Source organism: Elephas maximus, chromosome 25, assembly GCF_024166365.1.
Source record: "Elephas maximus indicus isolate mEleMax1 chromosome 25, mEleMax1 primary haplotype, whole genome shotgun sequence".
NCBI lineage: Eukaryota > Metazoa > Chordata > Mammalia > Proboscidea > Elephantidae > Elephas > Elephas maximus.
This window is the reverse complement of record NC_064843.1, coordinates 23,258,516-23,281,751: the sequence shown is the minus strand read 5'-3', so window position 1 is coordinate 23,281,751 and position 23,236 is coordinate 23,258,516. Positions and strand designations below refer to the sequence as shown.

The 23,236-nt window shown below is 53.2% G+C and overlaps 2 protein-coding genes across 3 annotated transcripts in view; both read left to right on the top strand.

Annotated features, from left to right (window-relative positions):
- Positions 1-11,694: 11,694 nt before the first annotated feature.
- On the top strand, positions 11,695-19,372 carry MMP9 (matrix metallopeptidase 9). The gene is made up of 13 exons (XM_049869749.1): positions 11,695-11,892; positions 12,488-12,717; positions 13,025-13,191; positions 13,472-13,600; positions 13,690-13,863; positions 14,091-14,264; positions 14,653-14,829; positions 14,952-15,107; positions 15,889-16,222; positions 16,356-16,495; positions 17,226-17,376; positions 17,461-17,564; positions 19,041-19,372. Exons 1-13 carry the CDS (start codon positions 11,755-11,757, stop codon positions 19,163-19,165), a joined length of 2,199 nt encoding a protein of 732 aa, XP_049725706.1. The 5' UTR covers positions 11,695-11,754; the 3' UTR covers positions 19,166-19,372.
- Positions 19,373-22,159: 2,787 nt separating this feature from the next.
- The window catches only part of SLC12A5 (solute carrier family 12 member 5), a 34,907-nt gene continuing 33,830 nt past the window's right edge, over positions 22,160-23,236 (top strand). For both annotated transcript variants that reach the window (XM_049869176.1, XM_049869175.1), the window contains exon 1: positions 22,160-22,357. In XM_049869176.1, coding sequence (XP_049725133.1) covers positions 22,237-22,357 — 121 coding nt within the window. In that variant the 5' untranslated portion in view covers positions 22,160-22,236. The remainder of the gene's footprint in view (positions 22,358-23,236) is intronic.

Here is a 23,236-nt window from a genome sequence, read left to right as displayed (position 1 = left end):
CCTCGCACATGGTGTGAGTTCACAGAGGACAAGAGACCTATCCTCATGACGTCCTCAGCCTGCCCACCCACTGCCATCGAGTCGATTCCGACTCATAGCAACCCTACAGGACAGAGTAGAACTGCCCCATAGAGTTTCCAAGGAGCGCCTGGCAGATTTGAACTGCCGGCCCTTTGGTTAGCAGCTGTAGCACTTAACCATTACGCCACCAGGGTTTCAGAGATAGACAGATAAACAGGAAATCCTCTCTAAATTCTGAAAAATGCCACAATAAGGGAAGTGGTGGGGTAGGTGGGTCATGGGAACACATGAGCAGCCCCCTTCCCAGGTTGGGGTGGTCAGCAGCGTTTTCCTGGAAGGATGATCGCAGCTAAAATCTGAAGAATGAATAAGGTTTAGCCAGGCAGAGCCAGAGTGCAGAGAGGAGGCGTGGGAAGTGTGTGAGGAGAGAAAGGGGGTGCAGACGCCAAGGCCCAGTGGCCGGAGCCTGGCGTGCTCCAGGTACTGAGGCTCAGCAATGGAGTGTGGAGTGTGTGTGAGAGGTGGGTGCCTTTGGCCTGTACGCTGGTTTTTGAATCCATCTCTTTGTGGTCTGTCTCCCTTCCTGGATTCTGAGCTCCTTCAGGACAAGCTCACGGCTCCTTTAACTCCATTGGCCCAGCGCATAGCCTGGCGCCCAGCAGGAATGCAATAAATGTTTGCTGAATGGAAATGAGAACTGAGAACCCAGCCTTTTTTTTCCATCAGGGAGCCATCCAGCAACCTTTTCATTTGCTTATACCTGTGAGTTAAGCAACCTTAATAGCCTTAGGAAGTCAGATTCATTTGTTTGTTTAGAATTGTCATCGGCAGGGTATCACAGACACCCGTCAATTCAGTGGTTCCAGCAGGACAAACTCAAGTTCCTGGCCCCACAAGGTGACCACAGGGCCTGCTCCTATGAGTCCACCTCTGGATGCTGTTGGCATCTGAAAACTTTCAAACTTTAATGTGCATATGAACCACCTGGGGATCTGGTTAAAACGCAGATTCTGATTCAGCAGGTCTGGGGGATCCACCTGAGATTCTGCACTTCTGACAGGCTCCAAAGGCGCTCTAGTAGCACAGTGGTTAAGTGCCTGGCTGCTAACCGAAAGGTCCGTAGTTTGAACCAACCAGCAGCTCTGCGGGAGAAAAGATCTGATGATCTGCTGCCATAAAGATTATAACCTAGGAAACTGTATGGGGCAGTGCTACCCTGTTACTAGGGGTCACTATGAATTAGAATCAACTCTAAGGCGCACAACAAGCTTCCAAGTGATGCTAATGTTACCAGAAACAAAAAAAAAAAAAACACTGCCACTGAGTCTATTCTGATTCCTGGTGACTCCACGTTTCAGAGTAGAACTGCTCTACAGGATTTTCTTGGCTATAATCTTTATGGGAGCAGATCGCCAGGCCTTTCTTCTGCAGCACTGCTGTGTGGGTTCGAACCGCCAACTTTTAGGTTAGTAGTGGAGCACAAACCATCTGCGCCATCCAGGGTCCTGCCAGTGTCACTGGTCCACGAATTACATTTTAAATAGCAAGGCGCTAGCAGTGGTGGTTCAGTGGTTTCTCGCCCTCAGTGTGGGAGACCTGGGTTCAATTCCTGGCCAACGCACATCAGGCGTAGCCACCACCCATCTTCAGTGGAGGCTGCAATGCTGGACAGGTTTCAGCAGGACTTCCAGACTAAGAAGGACTAGGAAGAAAGGCCTGGTGATCTACTTCCAAAAATCAGCCAATGAAAACCCTGTGGATCCCAAAGATTCGGGGTCACCATGAGTCAGGGGCAGACTGGGTTGGTGGACCCTTAACAACAGCCACAGACAACATTAGCATTTCTTTCTAGCTTTAATTGCAAGGATAATTGCAAAAGCAGGTGGGTGGGATTTGGTTCTGAAGGGCCTTGGTTGACTAAGGAGTCCAGACCTTATTCCGGAGGCAACAGGGAGCTATGGAAATTTTCTGAGCTTGGTCAGGGAGAGCTGACCAAGTTGATGAATCTGGGAGTGTGGTGCTGGGTACCAGAGGGGCTGAACTATTGCAGTAACAGGTGAGAAGTGGGAGGTCTGAAGCTGGAGCAATGGCAGTGGGAAGGCAGGGGATGGAGGTGATGGATTTAGGAGGACTGTCCAGGTTGTCAACTGACTGGATGACGTGGGTGGAGGTGGTGCTATAGGATTACATACAGATGGTTTGGAAATTGGGGGCCTGGGAAGGGACAGTTCCCTGAACAGAAAGCAGGAGGGGGAGCCCAGAGGAAGGAGCAGGGCGGGGGAGGAGCAGACTTGGCCTACTTTGCACTAGAAGTGCCACTGGAACCTTTAGGAGGTGATTTCCAGAAGGCTTTTAGAAACGAGGCTGGTGATGTTTGCGATCAAAGCTGGGCATTCGGGGAGTTGAGGAGAAGAGAATGATCCTCATGCCAATCAGGGTCCTTGGTTGCAGGCAATCAAAGCTCGTTCCAGCTAACTTAAGCAAAAAGGAATTGTACTGAACGGGGTTCTGGAGGCTCATCGCATCGATGTGGAGGCTCAAGGCCAGACTTGGGAAGTTAGCTGGAGCCTAGGGAGGCTGGTCAGCAGTGATCATGGTCAGGGGTGTGCTGCAGGGACAGCTCGTGGGGATCCCAGGGCTGCTGCCACCACCGAGCTCTCAGTGTCACCTCCTGCTTGTGAGTCAGTGCAGCAGTCAGAGTTCTGGGTGGGAGCATCCTATGGTCCAAGCCCAGTCACATGTCTGCATCCTGCCACTGGGGAGGTGTCAAATGGGAAGCTGCCTCCCTCTCTGGAAGAACAAAGGTGGCTACAAACTCTTTGACACTCCTTCCACCCAAAGGTGGGCTCTGTTGTCCTGCCCTTGAATGGGGCTGGCCTGTGACTGCTTTGGCCAATGGGGTACAGTGGAAGTGATACTAGGCTGGTTCTGGGCCCAGCCTTTAAGAGAACCAATGGCCTCTGCCTTTGTCTCTGGGAGTACTGAGCCACTCTGCAAGAAGACTGGCTGGAGAGACCATGTAGAGAGGCCCTGAGATGACATAGAGGAGGGCAAGGGCCCCAACTGAGCCCAGCCTTCTAGCTGGCCCCGCCTCAACCCCAGAAATGTGAGTGAAGCCATCTTGGACCGTCCAGTTCAACCAGCTGAGACCCCAGGCATCATGGAGCTGAAGACAAGGAGTCCAGCTATGCCAGTATTTGAACTCCTGACCCACAGAATCGTGAGATATAATAAATTGTTGTTAAAGCCATGAAGTTTTGGGGTCATTTATCATGTAGTAATTGATTACTCACCCAAGAATGGGAAAGATATTCCATTACCCAGTGGCCAAATAAAGACATGAGTCCCATTGCCATGTAATGAGCTTATTACCAAAAAGCAGCTGCTGTGGAGTGGGTTCCCACCCCTGTGTGTCAGCGTGGGACTGCGCTCCATAGAGTTTCCAATGGCTGCCATCTTTTGGAAGTAGATTGACAGGTCTTTCTTCCAAGGTGCCTCTGCATGGGTTTAAACCACCAACTTTTCAGTTAGTAGTCTTGCACTTAACTCTTCATGCCACCCAGCGACTGCACCCCCATTATAAAGATGAGGAAACTGAGGTTCAGGGAGGGAAGTCATGTACCCAAGGCCATCCAGTTCAAATCCACAGCTGTTTGGTTCCAGCACCCAGCCCCTTCCACTGTATCAGCCCTTACCTGGCTGGCCTCTTCATCAGTGATGGTTGGAGCTAGGAGAGCCTTATGGGTGGTCTCCAAGCCAGTCTGTCAGAGGCTGAGAAGGAATCTCACTCCCTCAATGGGAAAGCCCCCGCACCCCCTCCGCTGACGCTGTCCACTGGAGAGAGCTAGCATTGCTCTCATCAGGAACAGCGTCGCCGGTTCTCGGCCTCAGGAAGCTTTTGAGTGCCTCCTCCGCTGCCATCCCCACCGAGCCTGGCCCAGCTTTCTTTCATCCCAGGCCCCAGGCTTCAGGTGCATCAAAGTCCCTGCGCTGCGTGAGGCTGAAACAGCGCAGCAGGCCTCCTGAATATATTAGCTTTATTTTCCCCTAACACGCCACAGGGGAGGAGGGGCACTAAAATTCAACATGCAGATATATGCAGATGGCATCCAGATGCTGGTGTCCCAGGATTAACGGGAAGAAAAGGCAATCAGAGCAGGCCCACCCCAGCCCCCAGCCCTGGGGCACTGCAGTGGCTGCACAGCAGAAAACGGTTCTCCTGGGAGGGTGTCTTGGGCTGTTTCAGAGTTGTGTTCTTTGAAGCAATGTCTCTGCAGCACAGGGGAAGGAAGAGCTGTGGAAATTCGTTCTGGATACTTCCTGGCAAAGTGCTCTCAATTGCTTCAGCTAAGCTGGGGTGGGTGGGGACGAGGGGGGAGAATCTCTGAGCTTCTCTCAGCTGTCTTGGCCCTCCGGGGCTGCCCACCTCCGTGATTTCTAAACCACTGGAGCTTGCAAACCTTCAGTTCCGGGCCCCACCGCAGGTCCTCAATCAGAATCTCTGGGAGGTGAGCTTTGAGATTTCTGTACTTTTTTTTTTTTTAAGTCCCCAATCTTGAGAAATACTGATGAAAACTAGGGGTTCTTAATCCGGAGTCTCTTTCAGGTTTCAGGGGGCCTCATAAAGCAGTATTTGCAAACTGGGCTGCATATTAAAATCACTGGGGAGCTTATAAAAATCCCAGTGCCCAGGCTGCACCCCAGACCAGTTCAATCAGAATCTCCAGGGGTGGGGGGCGGGGGACAGGGGGTTGAAACCTAGGCATCGTATTGTTTAAGGATCCCAGGTGGTTCCAGTGTACAGCCACATTTGAGAAGCTCTGCTGAACAGGTATTGCCATAAGGCACTCATCCTACCTGTGGTGTCTGGGTCTATATTTAGCTCAAGGCTCTCCCTACCCAGTACAAGCTTCAGGAGCCCCTCCTTCTAGGCCAGGAGACTATAGCCAAAGCTGATGTTCAACAGGTATGCACCAGAAAACTGGTTGAATATTGCGAAAATATTGAAACATGTCTCTACCCATGGAGAATAGGTGCCCCCAGAGCCCTAGGCCCTCCCCCAAGCCTCTGGGCCAGCCAGGTCCAGCAATGAAACGGTTAATGTTGGTTACTATTCAGGGGGGGTTCTGGGAGTGCTCTCTGTCACTAGCTCTGATTGGTCAGGGCTCCCTAGGTTCTGGTTAAGTATTGGAATGCCACCCCTAGCTATAATATTATGGTGAGGCACACCTACTTTAGAGTTGGACAGGTCTAGTTCCCACCCAATTTTGGTACTATCTGCCTGACCTTGGGCAAGGTCACATCTCTCTGAGCCTCATTTTCCTCATCTGGGACGTGGGGCCAAGAGCAAGCAGAGGTCTCAGCCTTGAGCGTGCATCAGAACCAGCTGGCAGACTTGTTAAAACACTGGCGGCTGGGCCCCAGCCTAGCATTGCTGACTCACTAGTTTTGGGGTGGCGGCAGGCGAGGGTTTGCATTTCTAACAAGTTCCCAGGTAATGCTGCTGCTGCTGGTCCTGGGACTACACTCTGAGAACCACTGAACTAGAGGATGTGTGAGAAAATACACCTGGCCAAGAGTAGGGGTTCAACCTGGGGCTGTAAAAAGGGGCAAAATACGTCGCCAGTTTCTCTGTGTACCGTGTGGACGTCTCCCTCCTGCTCTGTCCCCCACAGTTCTGTGAATTGAAGGCCCACTGTGTGTTTAACCTTGGGTTTCCCTAGCATTGAGGGCTCCCCCTGCCCCACCCCACATCTATCACTAACCTGGCTGGATTTAGACCTTTGGGGCATGAGCACTGAAAATATAATGCCCTTCCCCACCCATTAAGGAGCCCTCATGGCATTAAGTGTTTGGCTGCTAACCGAAAGGTGGGCAGTTTGAACCCACCAGCTGCTCTGCAGGAGAAAGATGTGGCAGTCTGCCTCCATAAAGATTACCGCCTTGGAAACCCTATGGGGCAGTTCTACTCCATCCTATAGGGTCACTATGGGTTGGAATTGACTCAATGGCAATGAGGTCGGGGTCCCCAACAATTACCCAAAGTACATCAACAACACTAAACCTGGAAATATGATAAGGAACTCCATCAAAAATCTGATTTTTCTCATGCTTGCACTTTGAGGATTTTTTTTTTCAGTATATCAAACCCAACTTTTTGAATGTCTATTTTGGGGCTGCAACTGCTTTGCTAAGGGAGACCTGGGGGCACTCGGCTGCTAACTGAAAGTTGGTGGTTCAAACCTACCCAGCAGCTCCTAGGGAGAAAGACCTGGCAATCTGCTTCCGTAACAATTACAGCCAAGAAAACTCCATAGGGCAGTTCTACTGTGTCACATCGGGTTGCTATGAGTTGAAATTGACTCAACAGCATCCAACAATAACAGCCTGCTTTCCTGGGACCCCAAGCATGTCTTTACCTGCCAGTGGGCAGTCCGGTGCCAGAGGAACTGGTCCTGGGCTCACCCTCTTTCTCCTCAACTCACACATCTCTCCAGCCACAGCACTGTCCCATCTTGAGGACACAAACCTTCCACCTTAAAGGAAACTCCACTTGGCAGTTCTCTTCTTTCTCCAGCTTCCTTACTCTTTTGCCTCCTCCCCCCTCCTTTTTTTAAACAGAGCCCCTGGGCAGTGTAAATGGTTAGCATGAGTCAGCTGCCAACCAAAATGTTGGAGGTTCAAGTCCACCCAGAGGCACAGAAGAAAGACCTGGCAATCGACTTCTGAAAAATCAGACATTGAAAACCCTATGGAGCACAGTTCTACTCTGACACACGTGGAGTGGCCAGAAATGGGGTCACAATGGCAACTTTTTTTTTTTTCTATAAAGCCCACTTCAATACTTCATGCCTGCTCCTTCTGTCGGTTCCCAGACAGCTTCCCCATTGACTTCCTTCTCACCAAATCCAATGACCCGAACTGAGCACGGGATTTGGAGTCAGAGGGCCGAAGCCGGAGCTCCATCACTCATCACCTGGGTGACAATGAGCAACTAAAGCAGTTCTCTGGGCCTTGGGTCCGTCACTTTTAAAATGGCCTGTATCTCTGCCTCCCATGGATGCCAAGGGGTTCTGAAACTCAGATGCAAATAGGTGAGAAAGGATCCACCATGTGGTGCAAGTCAGATGTGATAAGATTGTGACAGCGCTGGATAAACGGTCAAGGCCCCACATGCATTGATTATTAGGGTTACTGCCGAGTGGGCTGAGAATGCTATGGTGGAAAGAATAGGGTGCTGGTCTCAGATCTCAGGTGAGTCCCAGCTCTGCCCCTTGCTTGCCATGTGCACTCAGGCAAGTCCCTGAGCCTCAGTTTCCTCACCAGTAAAATGGGATCATGAACCCTAATTTATAAAGCTGAGGTGAGGGCACTAGAGTAACATAGTCGCAACTGCTAACGTTTTGTGCGTGCCCACTATGTGCGAGGCACTGGGCCAAGAACTTTCAATGCATAATCACATGTAATCCCCTCCACAACGCACAGAAATGGGGACTGTCCTCATTTTATAGGTAAGGAAATGGAGGTGTAGAGAGGTAAAGTGACTTGTCCACGGTCACACAGCCGGTAAGTGGTAGGAGCTGGGATTGGAACTCAGAAGCTCTGATTCCAAAGTCTACACTCTATGCCTTCCCCTTTGAAGGTGTGCAACACTTATACGTGGGAGGCATGACTTATTATTAGGGCCTTAAAGAGTCACCATGGGGATTGCCACCACCCTGGGGCTAGGGATGGTAGGGGTGTGGGGGGCAGGGAGTGGACACTTGCAGTGATGCTCTCCCTTCGGGCAATGGCCTGCAGCGCACTCACCTTTCTGGTTTATCCCAGACGCCAGTGTCTCCCCAACATCCTGCCGGGGACTTTGGCTGCCCCTCCCCTCTCTGGCAGGTTTGGGAGAAACAGGCTTGGAGTTCCCCCATCCTAGAGAGAGGGAGGGCTCCTCATCTCGTGAGGCTGACCCCATTCTGGGGGCCTGGAGTTACTAATAGCAGCCTGCAGGGCTGTGTCATCCAGCTGGTGACTCAGGGCTCCAAGATCAGCCCCCTCCCCTTCCTGATGAGGCCTCTGCCTGGGTGAGGGGCTTGGAGTCCAAGCCATGACCCCAGTCAGTGTTGCAGGGGGGAGGGGTGGGAGTGGACCTGGGGGTGTATCCTGCTCTCTGCCTCTTCTCCCAGGGCCTTAGCTAAACTCTATAGTGGTATTGGAAGGAGGGTCTGGGGGAAGTAGGCAAGGGGATGTGGTAACCAAAGCCACTTCCTGCCATTGCGTGTTGAAAGCCAAGCTCTCCCCAAGTTCCCCTTGATGGGGGTGGAGGAGCCAGAGGTCAAAGGAGGAAGTTGGAGGTGGGGCGGGGAGGAGGGGAGGGCTATTGCTTGGATTGACTCCAGGAATCAACCCCTGGAGTTCCTGGCCGGGTGCTCTCTCCTTGCTCCCTAGTTGGTAAAAAGGGCCAGCTGGCTGGGAGGCAATCTTAATTAGATAACAGCAAGCACTTATAACCGTGTAGCAGGCACTTTATATTTGCTAACTCATGTGATCCTTACAATACCCCCGGAGGTAAGTGCTAGTACTATCCCCACTTTACAGGTGGGGAAACTGAGGCAGTGACCCATGGCTCAGGTCATTCAGCGAATCAGCGGCAGAGCTGAAATTTGAGCCTAGGTAGCCTGACTCCAGAGTCTGGGCTCTTAGCCATCACTCTATCCTGCCTCTTAAGTGACTCCATTTCCCACGGATTCTATCCCTGACTCCTCTGTTACCTAAGAGAGACTACATCTCCACTATAGGCCTCAGTTTTCTCATCTGCAGGATGGGGGTAATTGCAGTAGATAAGTATACCTCCCCTTTTTTGATGTTTGTCTCTCTGGTGATTACGTACTTGTTCAGTTTCTCCTCTACTGGACTCTCAGCTCTATGAGTACGGGGACAAAGGGTATCTTGGTCACTACTGTATTCTCAATTCTTAGAACAATGTCTACCCCCTAAAAACTCAAATATTTGTTAAGTAAATGGTCTTTAATGGTTTGGGAATCGTAACTTCTCTGAGCATCTGATAAAAGTTTTGGACCCTTTGCATTGAAAAATCGATATATACCAGTGGTTCTCAACCAGTAGTGCTCACCCCTCCAGGCGACATTTGGCAATATCTGGCAACACTTTTAGCTGTCACAATTGATGGAAGGGGGGAGTTCCTACTGGCATCTAGTGCGTAGAAGCCAGGGATAAACATCTGACAATCCACAGGACAGCCCCTCAAAACAAAGAATTACTTGGCCCCAAATGTCAATAGTGCTAATGTTGAGAAACCTGACATATATTCATAGGTGTGACGTTTTTCTAAAGCCTGTGCCAACCAGATTAAGACCTCCCTGGACGGCATCGTTTCAATCATCTCTGAAATCAACTTGCTCTATGACTCCACCCTCCCAAGTCTGAAAATAGGCCCCCTGGGTCCCCTGTCCTAGCCTCGGATTCCCCAAAGGCCGAGCATTCTCTCTTATTAAATGGGTGGCAGGGAACCAGAGGAAGATCCAGGTTTCCAGTCTCCCCTGCCCCCCATCTCAGTTCTCTATAAATGGTAATAAAGAAGAAAAGCTCAGACTTCAGAATCAGGCAGCCCTAGGATTGAATCCTGGTTCTGTATGTTAACTGGATGTGTGATCACAGACAAGTTCCTTAACTGCTCTGAGCCTCAGTTTCCTCCTCTGAAAATGGCAGGGGTACTCATTAAACTAGAGTTCCTGGATGTTGCAAATGGTTAACACCTTCAGCTGCTAGCTGAAAGGTTGGAGGTTTGAGTCCACCTAGAGGAACCTTGGAAGAAAAATCAGCCATTGAAAACCCTGTGGAGCACAGCTCTACTCTGACACGCATGGGGTCACTGCGAGTCGGAATCGACTCAGTGGCAGCTACCTCACGGATGGTGGTGAGGATGAAATGACGAGCATATAGAGAGCTTATCACAGTGCTCAACACAGTACATCTAAAACAATGGTGACTTAGCATTGTTATTACAGCTTGGAGCCCTCGTGACGGAGTGGTTAAGAGCTCCGAAGCTAACCAAAAGGTCGCAGTTCAAATCCACCGGCGGCTCCTTGGAAACCCTATGGGGCAGTTCTACTCTGTCCTACAGGATCACTATAAGTGGGTATTGACTTGAAGGTAACGGGTTTGGTTTTGGTTTATTACAGCTTAAAGGGGAAGGGACTCGCCCCAGATCACATAACTAGGAAATGGCAGGGCTGGGATTGAAAACCAGGACTGCAGGACTGCAAAGCAGATGCTCGTCAGTTAATTAGAACTTCAGTTTTCCTGTAAAGGAAGTTAATTTTCTCCATCCCATAGACTCCTTTATGAGATAGTTATGTAAAATGGCTGGCGCATAGTAGGCCCTTTAAATACACTTGTTAAATCGTTATCATTGTTCTTCCCAAATAAGGCAAATGTACACCCTGACCCGTACATGACAGGAGTGAGGGACGAAGGCTGGTGGTTAATGGCATGTTGTTGTTGTGTGCCATCAAGTCGTTTCTGACTCATAGCTAACCTATATGACAGGGTAAAACTGCCCCATAGGGCTTTCTAGGATGTAATATTTATGGGAGTACATTGCCAGGTCTTTTCCCCTCATGGAGCCTCAGGTGGGTTTGAACAGCTGACCTTTTGGTTAGCAGTTGAGTGACTAACCATTGCACCTCCAGGGCTCCTTGGTTAATGGACTAAGTGGTGATAATTGGAGCTGGGGCAGGACTGGGGAACTGAAAGGGTGACCTCCGATCATCCCACTCCCTCATTTTTCAGTTGAAGAACCTGAAGCCCAGAGAAGGGAAGAGACTTATTCTAGGTCACACAGCAGATTAGAGCCAGGCCCAAGACCCAGGTCTTCTGATCCCAGGCGGCAATCACGGTCTTGGGCCAGATAATTAAAAGCCATCACAAGGGCTTGCAACATGCACCATACTAAGTGTTTTATGTGTTGATCAATTTAGGGGCAAAGGGCCCTTTTTACTGCTCAGGAAGCATTCAGAGCGGTGAAGACAGTTGCCTGTTGCCTGAGGCCATAAAGGAAGAGCACAAAGCCCTCTCTGCTGGTTTCCAGATCCTACACACTCCCCTCCTTACTGCCCTGAAGATTCAGCCTGTCCGAGACGGCAGGGGGGTTGGGGTGCCCCGGCGGAATTCCCCAGTTTCCGTCTAGCAGCGCCCACTCCTTCTGTCCCCAGATGGAGCAGGCAGAGGAAAGCCTTTTAGGGAGGAGAAAGGAGGACAGAGCCTGGGGGGTGGGGTGTCACAGAAGGACAAAGGGGGCAAGAGGACACTAGGCTCCTCCATCCTCTTAAGCTAACCACCTTCACTTAAGCTAACCACCTTTGGACTGAGGGCTGGGGAGCCCTCCAGCCTTGTCCCCCTCCCTCGCTTTCATACAGTTCTCACAAGCTCTGCAGTTTGCAAAACGCTTACCCCTCCCTTATGGCCTGCGGTTTCCTGTGGGTCTGGGGTCCTGCCTGACTTGGCAGTGGGGGCTGTGGGCAGCGGGGAAAGGAGGTGGTGTAAGCCCTTTCTTTGCCTTCTCCTGCTGAGGCTGCCACACACACACGTGTACACACACACACACACGCCAGCCCCTGAGTCAGCCCCTGCCTGACGGGGAGGGGCGGGGTCACTGATTCAGTGAGCAGCGGCTCCTTAAAGCCCCCAAGAGTGCAGCTGCAGTCAGACACTGCTACCCTCACCATGAGCCCCTGGCAGCTCCTGGTCCTGGCGCTCCTGTTGCTGGGCGGCTGTTCTGCCGCACCCCGACCTCACCAACCCACCTTTGTGGTCTTCCCAGGAGACCTGAGATCCAATCTTACTGACATGCAGCTGGCAGAGGTAGGCAAACACGCCAGTCTAGAGTTGGGGAGGGCTGGCCAGAAAGGTGCTGAGACTCTACAGGTAGGGCATGGAGCCTCAGAGGAGATGCTTTGGGGGGTGTAGGACATGATGGGCATGTCTGGAGAACAGAGGTGTCCAGGGGCAGGCATGGGGGTGAGGGGGTATCCTGTGGAGGCTCTAGGCAGTGATGGCTAGGGATGGCCAATGGGGATTTCCTAGGTGGGCAATGGGACATGGTGCCTGGGGGGAAAGATTGGAGGATTCTGGGATGGGCATGGCTCGGGGGTGTGCAGAGTGGGCCTTGGTATTCCAGGGGTGAGCAGGGATGAGCCCTGGGGAGTCTGGGGTAGGCATGGGCCAGGAGCATCCAGAAGTGTGAAGGAGCTGAGGATGCCTAGGCTGGAGAAGGATTCCCTGTGGAGGCAAAAAGCATTGGTATCCAGGCTACCAAGTTCTGGGCACAATGCCTTATTGCTAGTCCCTGGGCACCTGCACAGGCGGAGTGGTAGCCCAGTAGGGCAGAGAAAGGGATCAGGCTCTGGGATGTCCTTGGCATGCTTAGCTACATGTCATGCGCTCCCTTCACACACAGGAGTATCTGTACCGCTATGGCTACACTCGTGTGGCGGAGATGAACAGTAAGGTGTCCCTGGGTCGAGCGCTAAGGCTTCTCCAGCAAAACCTGGCCCTGCCCGAGACCGGCGAGCTGGACAGCACCACCGTGGACGCCATGCGAACCCCGCGCTGCGGCGTCCCAGACATGGGCGGCTTCCAGACCTTCGAGGGTGACCTCAAGTGGAACCACCACAACATCACATACTGGTGTGCAGCTGGGCCCCGCGGGGGGCGGGAGGCCATCCTGGCGGGTCAGCGGGGAACTCGTCCTGTCTCAGACAGGTCTCCGGGTTTTGGTACGTAATGTACACCTAGTGCAGTGGTTCTACCTCTGAGCCTCCGTTTTCCTTTACCGGAAATGGGCTTCGCAATCCTTCGGTACTGTCAGGGCCGATCTGCGGGGTTCACAGAGAAAAATGCGCCTCAAAGCGTAGTATAGATGAAACCGTGGAGCGCAGGAAGAGTGGGGTGTTGCAGGTGCCTTCGCCCTCGCCTCAGGCTTTTCCCCTTGCAGGATCCAAAACTACTCGGAAGACTTGCCCAAACAAGTGATCGAAGACGCTTTTGCCCGCGCCTTCGCGGCGTGGAGCGAGGTGACACCACTCACCTTCACCCGCCTGCGCAGCGAGGATGTGAAGGACGCCAGGGACGTGGACATCGTCATCCGGTTTGGGGTCAAGGGTGAGAGCCAAAGAAGGGGAAAGCTATGAGGGTCCTGGACAGCGGGACGGAGGGGGGAAGGAAGGACCCCTGAGAGTGTGGAGGGGGCAGTGGAGCCCGCTTTCTCTTCCACGCCCCCTCGGCCCATGTGGCGCCCCTCCGACCGGACACGGCCCAGCGCCGGGGCACAAGGCTTGGTGAGCTGCACGCAGGCAGGGTCCCAGCCCGCACTGACCCGTGGGGAGCGCACGACCTGAATCTGTACTGGGCTGACTCCTTTCCTCTGCGCCCATTTCTTCAGAGCACGGAGACGGGTATCCTTTCGACGGGAAGGACGGGCTGCTGGCACACGCCTTTCCTCCCGGCCCCGGCATTCAGGGAGACGCGCACTTCGACGATGACGAATTGTGGTCGTTGGGCAAGGGCGTCGGTGAGATACTGAGCCACTCCAAGCCCCGGGTCCCTTCTCCCCTCAGACCCACCACCAGCCGCCCTCACCTCTTCTTCTTCCTCCCGCAGTGGTTCCCACCCGCTTTGGAAACGCAGATGGCGCCGCCTGCCACTTTCCCTTCACCTTCCAGGGCCGCTCGTACACTGCCTGCACCGCCGACGGCCGCTCCGACGGCCTGCTCTGGTGCAGCACCACGGCCGACTATGACACCGACCGCCAGTTTGGCTTCTGCCCCAGTGAGAGTGAGTGCGGGGTCGCGGCGAGGGGTGGGAGCACCCACTGCTCTCAGAGGCCAGACCCTGGGTTCTAGTCCCAGCCCTGCCACTAGTGTGTGACCTGCGAGTGGCTCCCCTGTGTGCTGGGCGCACTGTCCTCATCAGTGAAGTGAGGACAGAAGGGGATGGACTGCAGATGGTCTGTGGGTCAGTGAACTCGTGGCACCTCAGGGTGACAGTGTGGGCCTGCGCAGGGCTCTACACCCAGCACGGCAATGACAACGGCAAGCCCTGCGTGTTTCCTTTCACGTTCGAGGGCCGCTCCTACTCGGCCTGCACCACCGACGGCCGCTCGGATGGCTACCGCTGGTGCGCCACCACCGCCAACTACGACCAGGACAAGCTCTACGGCTTCTGTCCCACCCGAGGTACCTCCGTCCCGCCTACCAGGTTCAGCCCCGCCCCCTGGCCCTGCATTGGTCCCTGAAACGTGGCTCCTCCACCCACCAGTTTGTCTCACCACACCTCATTGGTCCTCAGGTCCGCTATGCTCCGCCCACACTCACAACCCCTCCCCCTGACTTCCAATTGCCCCGCCCCATCCACCACCGCCTACCCTTTCTGCTCAGCCTTCTGCCTCTCCAGTGGCTCCTGCCCCCAGGCCCCGCCCACCGCCGTTGCCTTGTCTCAGCCGTGCCCCATAGCGCCCCCTAGGCTTTTTAATAGGTGACCAAGACTCTCTAGCTCCTTTGGCCTGCCCCTGGATCCTTATTGGACCCACCTATCGCACTCACCTAAGGCCCTGGGTCTCTCTAGCTGACTCTACAGTGACCGGGGGCAACTCGCCGGGAGAGCTGTGCACCTTCCCCTTCGTTTTCCTGGGCGAGGAGTACACGGCCTGTACCAGGGAGGGCCGCAGAGATGGGCGCCTCTGGTGTGCCACCACCTCGAACTTCGACCGTGACAAGAAATGGGGCTTCTGTCCAGACCAAGGTGGGCGGGGTTCCGCTCTCACCGCTGGGGCTGGTGATAGGCGCAGCGGTGGGGTGATGGGGATGTGGCGGGGGCTGGGGTCTTGGCCCGACCTCACATCTTAGGCTCCCTTTTCCCTCCAGGATACAGCCTGTTCCTTGTGGCGGCGCACGAGATCGGTCACGCGCTAGGCTTAGATCACACTTCGGTGCCCGAGGCACTCATGTACCCCATGTACCGCTTCACCGAAGACCCCCCGCTGCATGAGGACGACGTGAAGGGCATCCAGCATCTGTATGGTGAGGCTATGGGACAGGGATGGAGAGAGGAGAGGGAAGGGAGCGGCTCTGCCATAGCACCAGAGAATGGACCCCCAACATCTGGTGAAGAGGGGGGTCCGATCCGATCCTGCCCATCAGCGCTTGGAGATGCTGATTAAGAGCCCAGACTCTGGCGGGGAGTTCCAAAACCAGTCCAGCCACTTTCTGGCAGGTGACCTTGGACATATTACTTCACCCTTTGGTGCCCCAGTTTCCTCCCCTGCAAAATGGATTAATAATAGTACCTGCCTCATAGGATTGTTATAAGGATTAGATGAGTTAGTACAATGCCTGGCACATAGTAAGCACCGTGTAAGTGTTTGATATTTTTGTTATCATCGCTTGCTGTTGTCATTAGTATTATTTCCTCGTTTAAAAAATGGGACTATTCAAGTATATACTTCATAGGGTTTCTGTAAGATCAAACGAGCCAGTGTGAGTTTATAAAGCTCTTTACATTAAGTTTGGCACATGGTGAGCGCTCGAAAAAAAAGAATTCTTTCCTATCAGCCTGGAAGGGGGAGGGCTCTCTCTGGGTGTCCCCTGACCCAGCCCAGGGATTGAATAAATATGGCTTGAATGAAAGGTAAGTGTGTGAGAGGAAGTGGCCTGTCTGTGGCTGGGGGAAGGCAGGCGCTAACATCTCCGGTGAAGTGGACAGTGTATGCCAGATGGAGGGCCACGGACAGGCTTCAGGGAGCTTTCTGTGGGTACAGGGGTGTGGGGGGACAGGGCTCACTCATCTGGTGCTTCTTTTTAGGTCCTCGTCCGAAACCTGAACCACGGCCTCCAACCACCACCACTGCTGAACCCCAACCCACAGATCCCCCGGCTATCTGCCCCACAGGACCCCCAACTGTCCACCCCTCAGAGCGTCCCACTGCTGGTCCCACCGGCCCCCCTTCGGCTGGTCCCACCGGCCCCCCTTCAGCTGGCCCCACAGGTCCCCCCACTGCTGGCCCCACAGGTCCCCCCACTGCTAGCCCTTCTATGACCTCCACTGTGCTTTTGGATCCAGCAGAAGATGCATGCAAAGTGAACATCTTTGACGCCATCGCAGAGATCGGAGACCATCTGCATTTCTTCAAGAATGGGTGAGGGGGTAGGGATGTGTGTTTGACCGAGGGGGCTTGGAGAGGGTACCTGCCAATCCCTCCCCTCCCTCACTGGCCCTCGATTCACCAGATTCATGACTCAGTGCCCTCCTCTCCCCTTTCACATTCCCAGGAGGTACTGGCGACTCTCTGAGGGCAGGGGCCCCAGGGTACAGGGCCCCTTCCTTATCTCGGACACGTGGCCCGCCCTCCCTCTGAAGCTGGACTCTGCCTTTGAGGACCCGCTCACCAAGAAGGTTTTCTTCTTCTCTGGTTAGTTTCCACTTCTTCTCTCCCGTGCCCTATCCCTCACCAGTGAGGAGGACTGAGAAGTGGAGGATAAGCCAGAAAACATCTTTGTCCAGATTAGAAAAAGGAGTGCCCTCCTGGTGAATGCAGTTTAGCATCTTTATAACCCAAACCCAGTTGCCATCAAGCCAATTCTGACTCATGGCGACCCCATGGATGTCAAAGGAGAACTGCACTCCACGGTGATTACACTGGCTGTGACCTTTTGGAAGTAGACTGACAAGCCTTTCCTCCAAGGTGCCTCTGGTAGACTCAAACTTCCACCCTTTCTGTCAGCAACCAATCTTTTGGTTAGCGTTTATTTACACCACCCAGGGAGTCCTTAGCGAGTCTATACCAAAACCAAACCCAGTGCCAGCGAGTCGATTCCAACTTATAACGACCCTATAGAACAGAGTAGAACTGCCCCATAGAGTTTCCAAGGAGCACCAGGCGGACTTGAACTGCGGACCATTTGGTTAGCAGCCGTAGCACTTAACCACTACGCCACCAGGGTTTCCTAGCGAGTCTACAGTGGACTGAATTTCAGCTTCTCTGCAGCGCACCCTTGCAAATCATACCCTGCGGCTCTGCCCCTTGAGTGCGGGCACACCGGCCTGGGAAAGGCCACCGTGGGTCTTCCTTCCTCACATTTAAGGATAATATGGGTCCCCTTCGGGGCCCCCCAGACCAATGTGACATTTTTCTCCTGCAGGGCGCCAGGTGTGGGTGTACACGGGCTCGTCGGTGCTGGGCCCGAGGCGCCTGGACAAGCTGGGCCTGGGCCCAGATGTGGCTGAAGTCACCGGAGCCCTTCCGCGCGGCGGGGGTAAGGCGCTGCTGTTTAGTAGGCGGCGCTTCTGGAGGTGAGAGTCACAGCGGTCGCCGGCAGGGGGAGCCCGGGCGCCGTCCACCTGCCCGCCGGCTCAGCGCCTGTCTGCTCGCTGTAGGTTCGACGTGAAGACGCAGACTGTGGAGCCCCGGAGCGTCCGCTCGGTGGACCAGGTGTTCTCCGGTGTCCCCTTGGACACGCACGACATCTTCCAGTACCGAGGTGAGGGTGTGGTCTGGGGGCGGGGGAGGGTCCCTTCCTCCCCTCCTGGGCTCCCCTGCCTCAGTAAGTGGTCAGATTCTGAGCAAGATAGAAAAAGGTGTTGGAGATTAAGGCAAATACCCCAGTACGGGTGAGATCTCTATAGCGGCAGAGACCTTCCCCAGGCCATACAGGAAGTCAGGGGCACAGCCAAAAGGAGGACCCAAATTCCTGGCTTCCCTGGCTGGAAGCTCTTCTCCTCCAACACCCCCCACCATATATGGCTTGCACGAAGGCACATTCCTTTATTAAACAATATTTACAAAGTGCCTATGATGTGGTGGGCACTGTGCTGCCACTGGGCATGCAGTGATAAATAAGACAATCCGTAGTTGCGTGTCTTTGGGTAAGTCGCTGCCACTTACTGAGTCTGTTTCCTCTTCTGTAAAATGCGGAGGTAGTTGGAGTTAGACTTGCATTCTCTTTTTCTCCTACTGCTCACATTCAATCAGTCGGCCAGTTCTGTTGACGCTGCCGTCAAAATATTTTTTGAACCTTTTCACTTTTGACCATCTCTTTTACTAACATCCTTGTCCAAACCATCCTGGTTGTCCAATATCTTTAATATATTCCCTGGGAGTAGGGATGGGTTATGAGTGGAAGGCAGTGGCCTTGGGGATGACCTCAGACTCCTTCCAAGGTCAAAGAAACTAACACTATCTGACCCCTACTCTTGGTCCTCATCTCCTCCCATTACTGCTGTCATTCACTCTGCTCTGCCCGCATCCACCTTCTGGCAGCCCTTTGAACATATCAAGGTCGTTCCTGGCTTAAGGCCTTTGCGCACCAGTTGCTCCTTCTGTCTGGAAGGCTCTTCCTCCGGATTGTCACCTGGCTGCTTCCCTCTTATCCTTCAGATCTCAGCGCTAAGGCCACCTTTCAGAGAGGCCTTCTGTGTCCCTCATTATCATTTCACTTCTTTGCTTTTATGACCTCCACAGCTTTTTACATTGTCAAAATCAATCGCACTGATTTACTTGGTTGCCTGTTGTCTTGCCCCACTAGAGTGTAAGCACCAAAGGAACTGAGATCATACCTATATTTTTCTCTGCTGTATCCCCAGTGCCTCAAACAGTGCTTGGCACAGAGTTGGTGTTCAGTGAATATCAGTTGAAGAAATGAATTTGTTGAATGAATGAGTGCATGTTGAATGAATTGTTCTGAGCATTGAAATAGGTCAGCCATTTATTTGTTAGTTCATTCACAAAATGTCTGCTGAGCGCCTACTGTGTGCCAGGCTCTGTGCCAGTCTTTGGACACAGAGGTCTGTGCCTTCTAGCACCTCACAGGCAGGTGAGGAAGATGGAGGTGTCATGTGAAAACCTTGGAAAGATCTAGAGAGGGCAGGAGGAATGATTGCAAAGATCTTGCTCCTGCTCTGGTTGTGTATGTAGGAAGGTTGGGATCACTCATCTCATACCCACCTCTCCCCTGCAGAGAAAGCCTACTTCTGCCAGGACCGCTTCTACTGGCGCGTGTGTTTCCGGAATGATAATGAAGTGAACCAGGTGGACCAAGTGGGCTACGTGAACTTTGACATCCTGCAGTGCCCTGAGGAGTAGGGCTTCCTATTGTGTTTCAGCCGTGGAGTGAGGGCTCCCATGGGGGCCCTCCCCAGTGGGGAAGGGGCCAGTTTGCCGGATACGAACTGGAAACTGGTGGGTCTATTCTGGGGGACAGGAAGGAGCGGAGGTGGGCTGGCCCCCTCCTCCCACCTTCCTTTTTTGCTGGAATGTTTCTAATAAACTTGGATTCTCTAACCTCCAGAAGGGAATTTGTATGTACGTGTATATGTACATGTGTATGGATTTATTTAATGATTACAGTGCTTACTATATGTCAGGCAGCATTCTAAGCATTTCATAAATATTAACATAGTCGATCCTTAAGGAGCCCTGGTGGTGCAGTAGTTAAGCACTTGGCTGATAACTGAAAGGTGGCCAATTTGAACACCCATCAGCTGCTGCTCTGCATAAGAAAGCCGTGGCAGTCTGCTTCCATAAAGGTTACAGCCTTGGAAACCCTATGGGGCAGTTCTGGTTGCTATGAGTTGGAATGGACTCAATGGCAACTGTTTTGTTTTTGTTTATTCAACCCTTAAAAGAAAAAAAAAAACAACAACCAGTTGCCGCTGAATTGATCTGACTCACGGGGCCCCGTGTGTGTCAGAACAGAACCGTGCTCCATAGGACTGTCAGTGGCTGATTCTTCAGAGCAGGTCACCAAGCCCTTCTTCTGAGGTGCCTCTGGGTGGACTTGAACCTCCAGCCTTTTGGTGAGCAGCTGAGCATGTTAACTGTTTGCACCATCAAGGGACTCCATTCGATCCTTACAACTGCCCTATTACCAAGGAAATGGCTTACCCTCATCAAACATTTTTTGAGCCCTGACATCGAGCCCAGCCCTGTGCTGGGCATTGAAGATAGAGACATGGTCAGTCCTAAAACCTAGGAATCAATTGTTTAAATTTCTTACCCTAGTACAAGTCTTCTCAACCTCAGCACTATTGACATTTGGGGACTGGGTTATTCTTTGTTGTGGGAGCCTGTCCTATATATTGAAGGATGTTTGCTGCCTTCCCCCAGGATATGGTGGGTGGTGGGCAGGGATCTGTGGCCAGATGTTAGACCATTTTAGGGTCAGCCACCCCATCCCCTGCTGTGGTCCCCGCAGGAGGCACTGAGGTGATGGTGAACCTGTGGCTCATGGCCAGGGAGCCTTGGTGCAGGTCAGGATCACAAAAGTGACCCCAACACACTAGATGTCAGTAGCATCCCCCCTCAGTTGTGACAACCAAAAATGTCTCCGAACATTGCCAAATGTCCCCTGGTGGGCAACGCTGCCCCCAGTTGAGAACCATAGCTCTAGGATAATCAACATACAGACAAGTGAACCTATCACAAATGTATGTTGTATAAATTTTCAAAGACTGAACACAACTATGTAACCAACACCCAGATCAAGAACCAAAGCATTATCAGCACCCCATAAGTCCCTTCATGCCCCTTGCAATTCGTACCCGCTTCTCCCCAAGAATAGCCACCACCATGACCTTGACCAGCTTAGACAGACTAACTTTGTGCTTTATTTAAATAGCATCATATAGTATGCAGTCATTTGTGTCCAGCTTCTCTTGTTCAATGTTGTAGTTGTGCGCTTCATCCGAATTCTTCTGTAAACTGTAGATTGTCTGTTCTCATTACCGTGTAGTATTCCACTGTGTGAACGTACTACAATTTGCCCATTTTACTGTTGATGGGCATTTGGGTAGTTCCCCATCTGGGGCTATTATGAACAGTGCTATGAAAAGTCATTCTTGTAAATGACTTTTTGGTGAACACTTGCAGCCATCTCTTCTGGGTATATACCTAGGAATGGAATTGCTGGGCCAAAGGATATACGTATGTTCAGCTTTAGTAGATATGGCCAAACAGTCTCCTGAAGTGTTTTTGCCCATTTCACACTCCCAGCAGCAGTGTATGACAGTTTCCAGGGTTCTTCTTGACTCCTCCCTTTCCATCACACGCCACACCGGATCCATCAGCAGGTGCTGTCATTCCACTTCCACAATATACCTGGAACAAGACGGCTGCCACCACTCTAGCCTGGCTGTCATCACCTCTCACTTGGAGGTCTGCAGGAATCTCCTAATTAGACTCCCAGCTTGCACTCTTATTCTTTAGTCAAGTCTTCACGCAGCAGTCATACTGATCCTGTCAAAATATGAATCAGATCACACTATTCTCCTGCTCCCAAATCTCCAGTGGCTTTCCTTATGGATTAGAAAAGAATCTGGGCTCCTCCTTGAGGCCTTCAAGATCACATGATGTGCCCACCTCTCCTCCTTGGTCTGTCACTCTCTTCTCCACTCACTCTGTTTCACTTGGTCTTCTTATTGATCCCTGTACAGTACAGGCTCCTTCCCACCCCAGGGCCTTTGCACTTATGCTACTTCTGCCAAAGAGCTCTTCCCCCAGGGCTTTGCACAGCAGGCTCCTTCTCACCTGTCAGGTCCCAGCTCGAATATCACATCTTCTGGTAGGCCTTCTCTGTTCTCAGACCACCCCCTAATGTAGCCTTTCCCCCTAGTCTTATCCCATGGCCCTATTTTCTTCTCTTCTGAGCATATACCACAATCTAAAATGATCTTGTCTAAGCGTTTGCTTGCTTGTGATCTTTTCCCCTCAACACCTCACTAGAATTTAAGCTGCACGAGTGCAGGAAACCAGTCGATCTCATTCACTGCTGTATCTCCAGTGCCTAGCACCGTGCCTGAACCACAGGGCGCTATCAATATGTGTTGAATGAATGAATGAACCCCAGGTGTTTAGGAGACCCTAGCAGAGGCAGCCCAGGGCTCTGGCGGCTGCACACTAGGGCCCCCTGAGTTGGAAGGGCTCTGAGCTGCGGGTAGGCTCCTCAGGCGCCTCCGGTAGGATAGAGCCCCGGGCCTCCGAGGGAAGTGGCCGGGTTCAGGGAGGCCCAGCTGAGCGGGCACTAGGACCCTGCGCGGCGCCGCGGCGAGCGGGGGGCGACGGGCGGGGGGATCCGCTCTTTATCCCTCTCAGAGCCTGGCTGCGGCCACTTGTGCGATCTGGGCCCGCGCCCTGGCCGCCTGCTCCCTTTCCACGTCATGAGCCGCAGGTTCACCGTCACCTCGCTGCACCCCGCAGGGCCAGCGGGGATACCTGACACCGAGTCCAGCCGGAGAGCTGCCGCAGACCCCCACCGCGTCCCGCAGGGAGACGCCAAAGGTAGAGGCCGCAGGGGGCGGGGCTGGAGCGCGCTGGGGAAGGGGGCGGGACCTGCCTGTGGGCGGGGCGAAATGAGGGAGGGTATGGGAGGGGCGGGTCTTTTGTTGGAAGGGGAAGGGTCCGGGCTGGGGAGGGTCCCAAATAAGGGCAAGAGAGCGCAGGGGGGCCGGGACCAACAGAGGGGGTGGAGCCGAAGACACGAAGGGGCGGGGCCAGGCCAGGGGCGGGGTCAGGCCGGGGGCGGGGCCACAGGGAAAGGGGAAGAGTCGGGTCCGTAGGCCAAGGAGCAGATCTTGTGATGGAGCTGCTAGGGTCAAGGGGGCCGGGCCGAGGGTACTAAAAGAAGTGGGGGGTGCATCTTGAATAGGGGGCGGGACCAGAAGGGAGGGAGTAGGCCCAGGGAAAAGAGGGGCGTGTGACCGAGGGGGTGGGTCCAGAGCAGAAGAGAAGGGGAGGGACTAGCTCGGTTAGGAGGCGGGAAAGGGCGGGACCAGAGGGGAAGAGGTTGGGCCAGGAATATGGGGTGGGGCTAGGGCTGGGGAATAGGATCAGGGAGCGAGGAAAAAATGCGTCCAGGTCGCTGAAGCGTGTCAGCGGGTCATTGGTGCCTGGCGGGTCCCTGGAATGTCGCAGATAGCTCCTGGGGATCCCAGGAAAAAATGGGAGAAAGGGAAGTTGATTTGGATCCTGGGCAATATCCCGCGGGTGCACCAGCCCTGACCCTTAAGGACCCATTTAGCTTCTACTCCAGCTCCGATAGGGTTGGGAGGACCCAGTTCACTCGAGATTTGGGGCGTCTTACTCTTGGGGCGGGTTGCATTGGTACCCTAAAGGGTACAGCGGAGAGGGGAGGGCAAGAATACATCTATCCTTCGTTGA

Bases quoted from the DNA above. Each gene is read 5' to 3' on its own strand.
- MMP9 (XM_049869749.1), top strand. From the start codon at position 11,755: ATGAGCCCCTGGCAGCTCCTGGTCCTGGCGCTCCTGTTGCTGGGCGGC. The intron at 11,893-12,487 runs GTAGGCAAACAC...CTTCACACACAG, and splicing joins CTGACATGCAGCTGGCAGAG to GAGTATCTGTACCGCTATGG. The intron at 13,601-13,689 runs GTGAGATACTGA...TTCCTCCCGCAG, and splicing joins GTCGTTGGGCAAGGGCGTCG to TGGTTCCCACCCGCTTTGGA.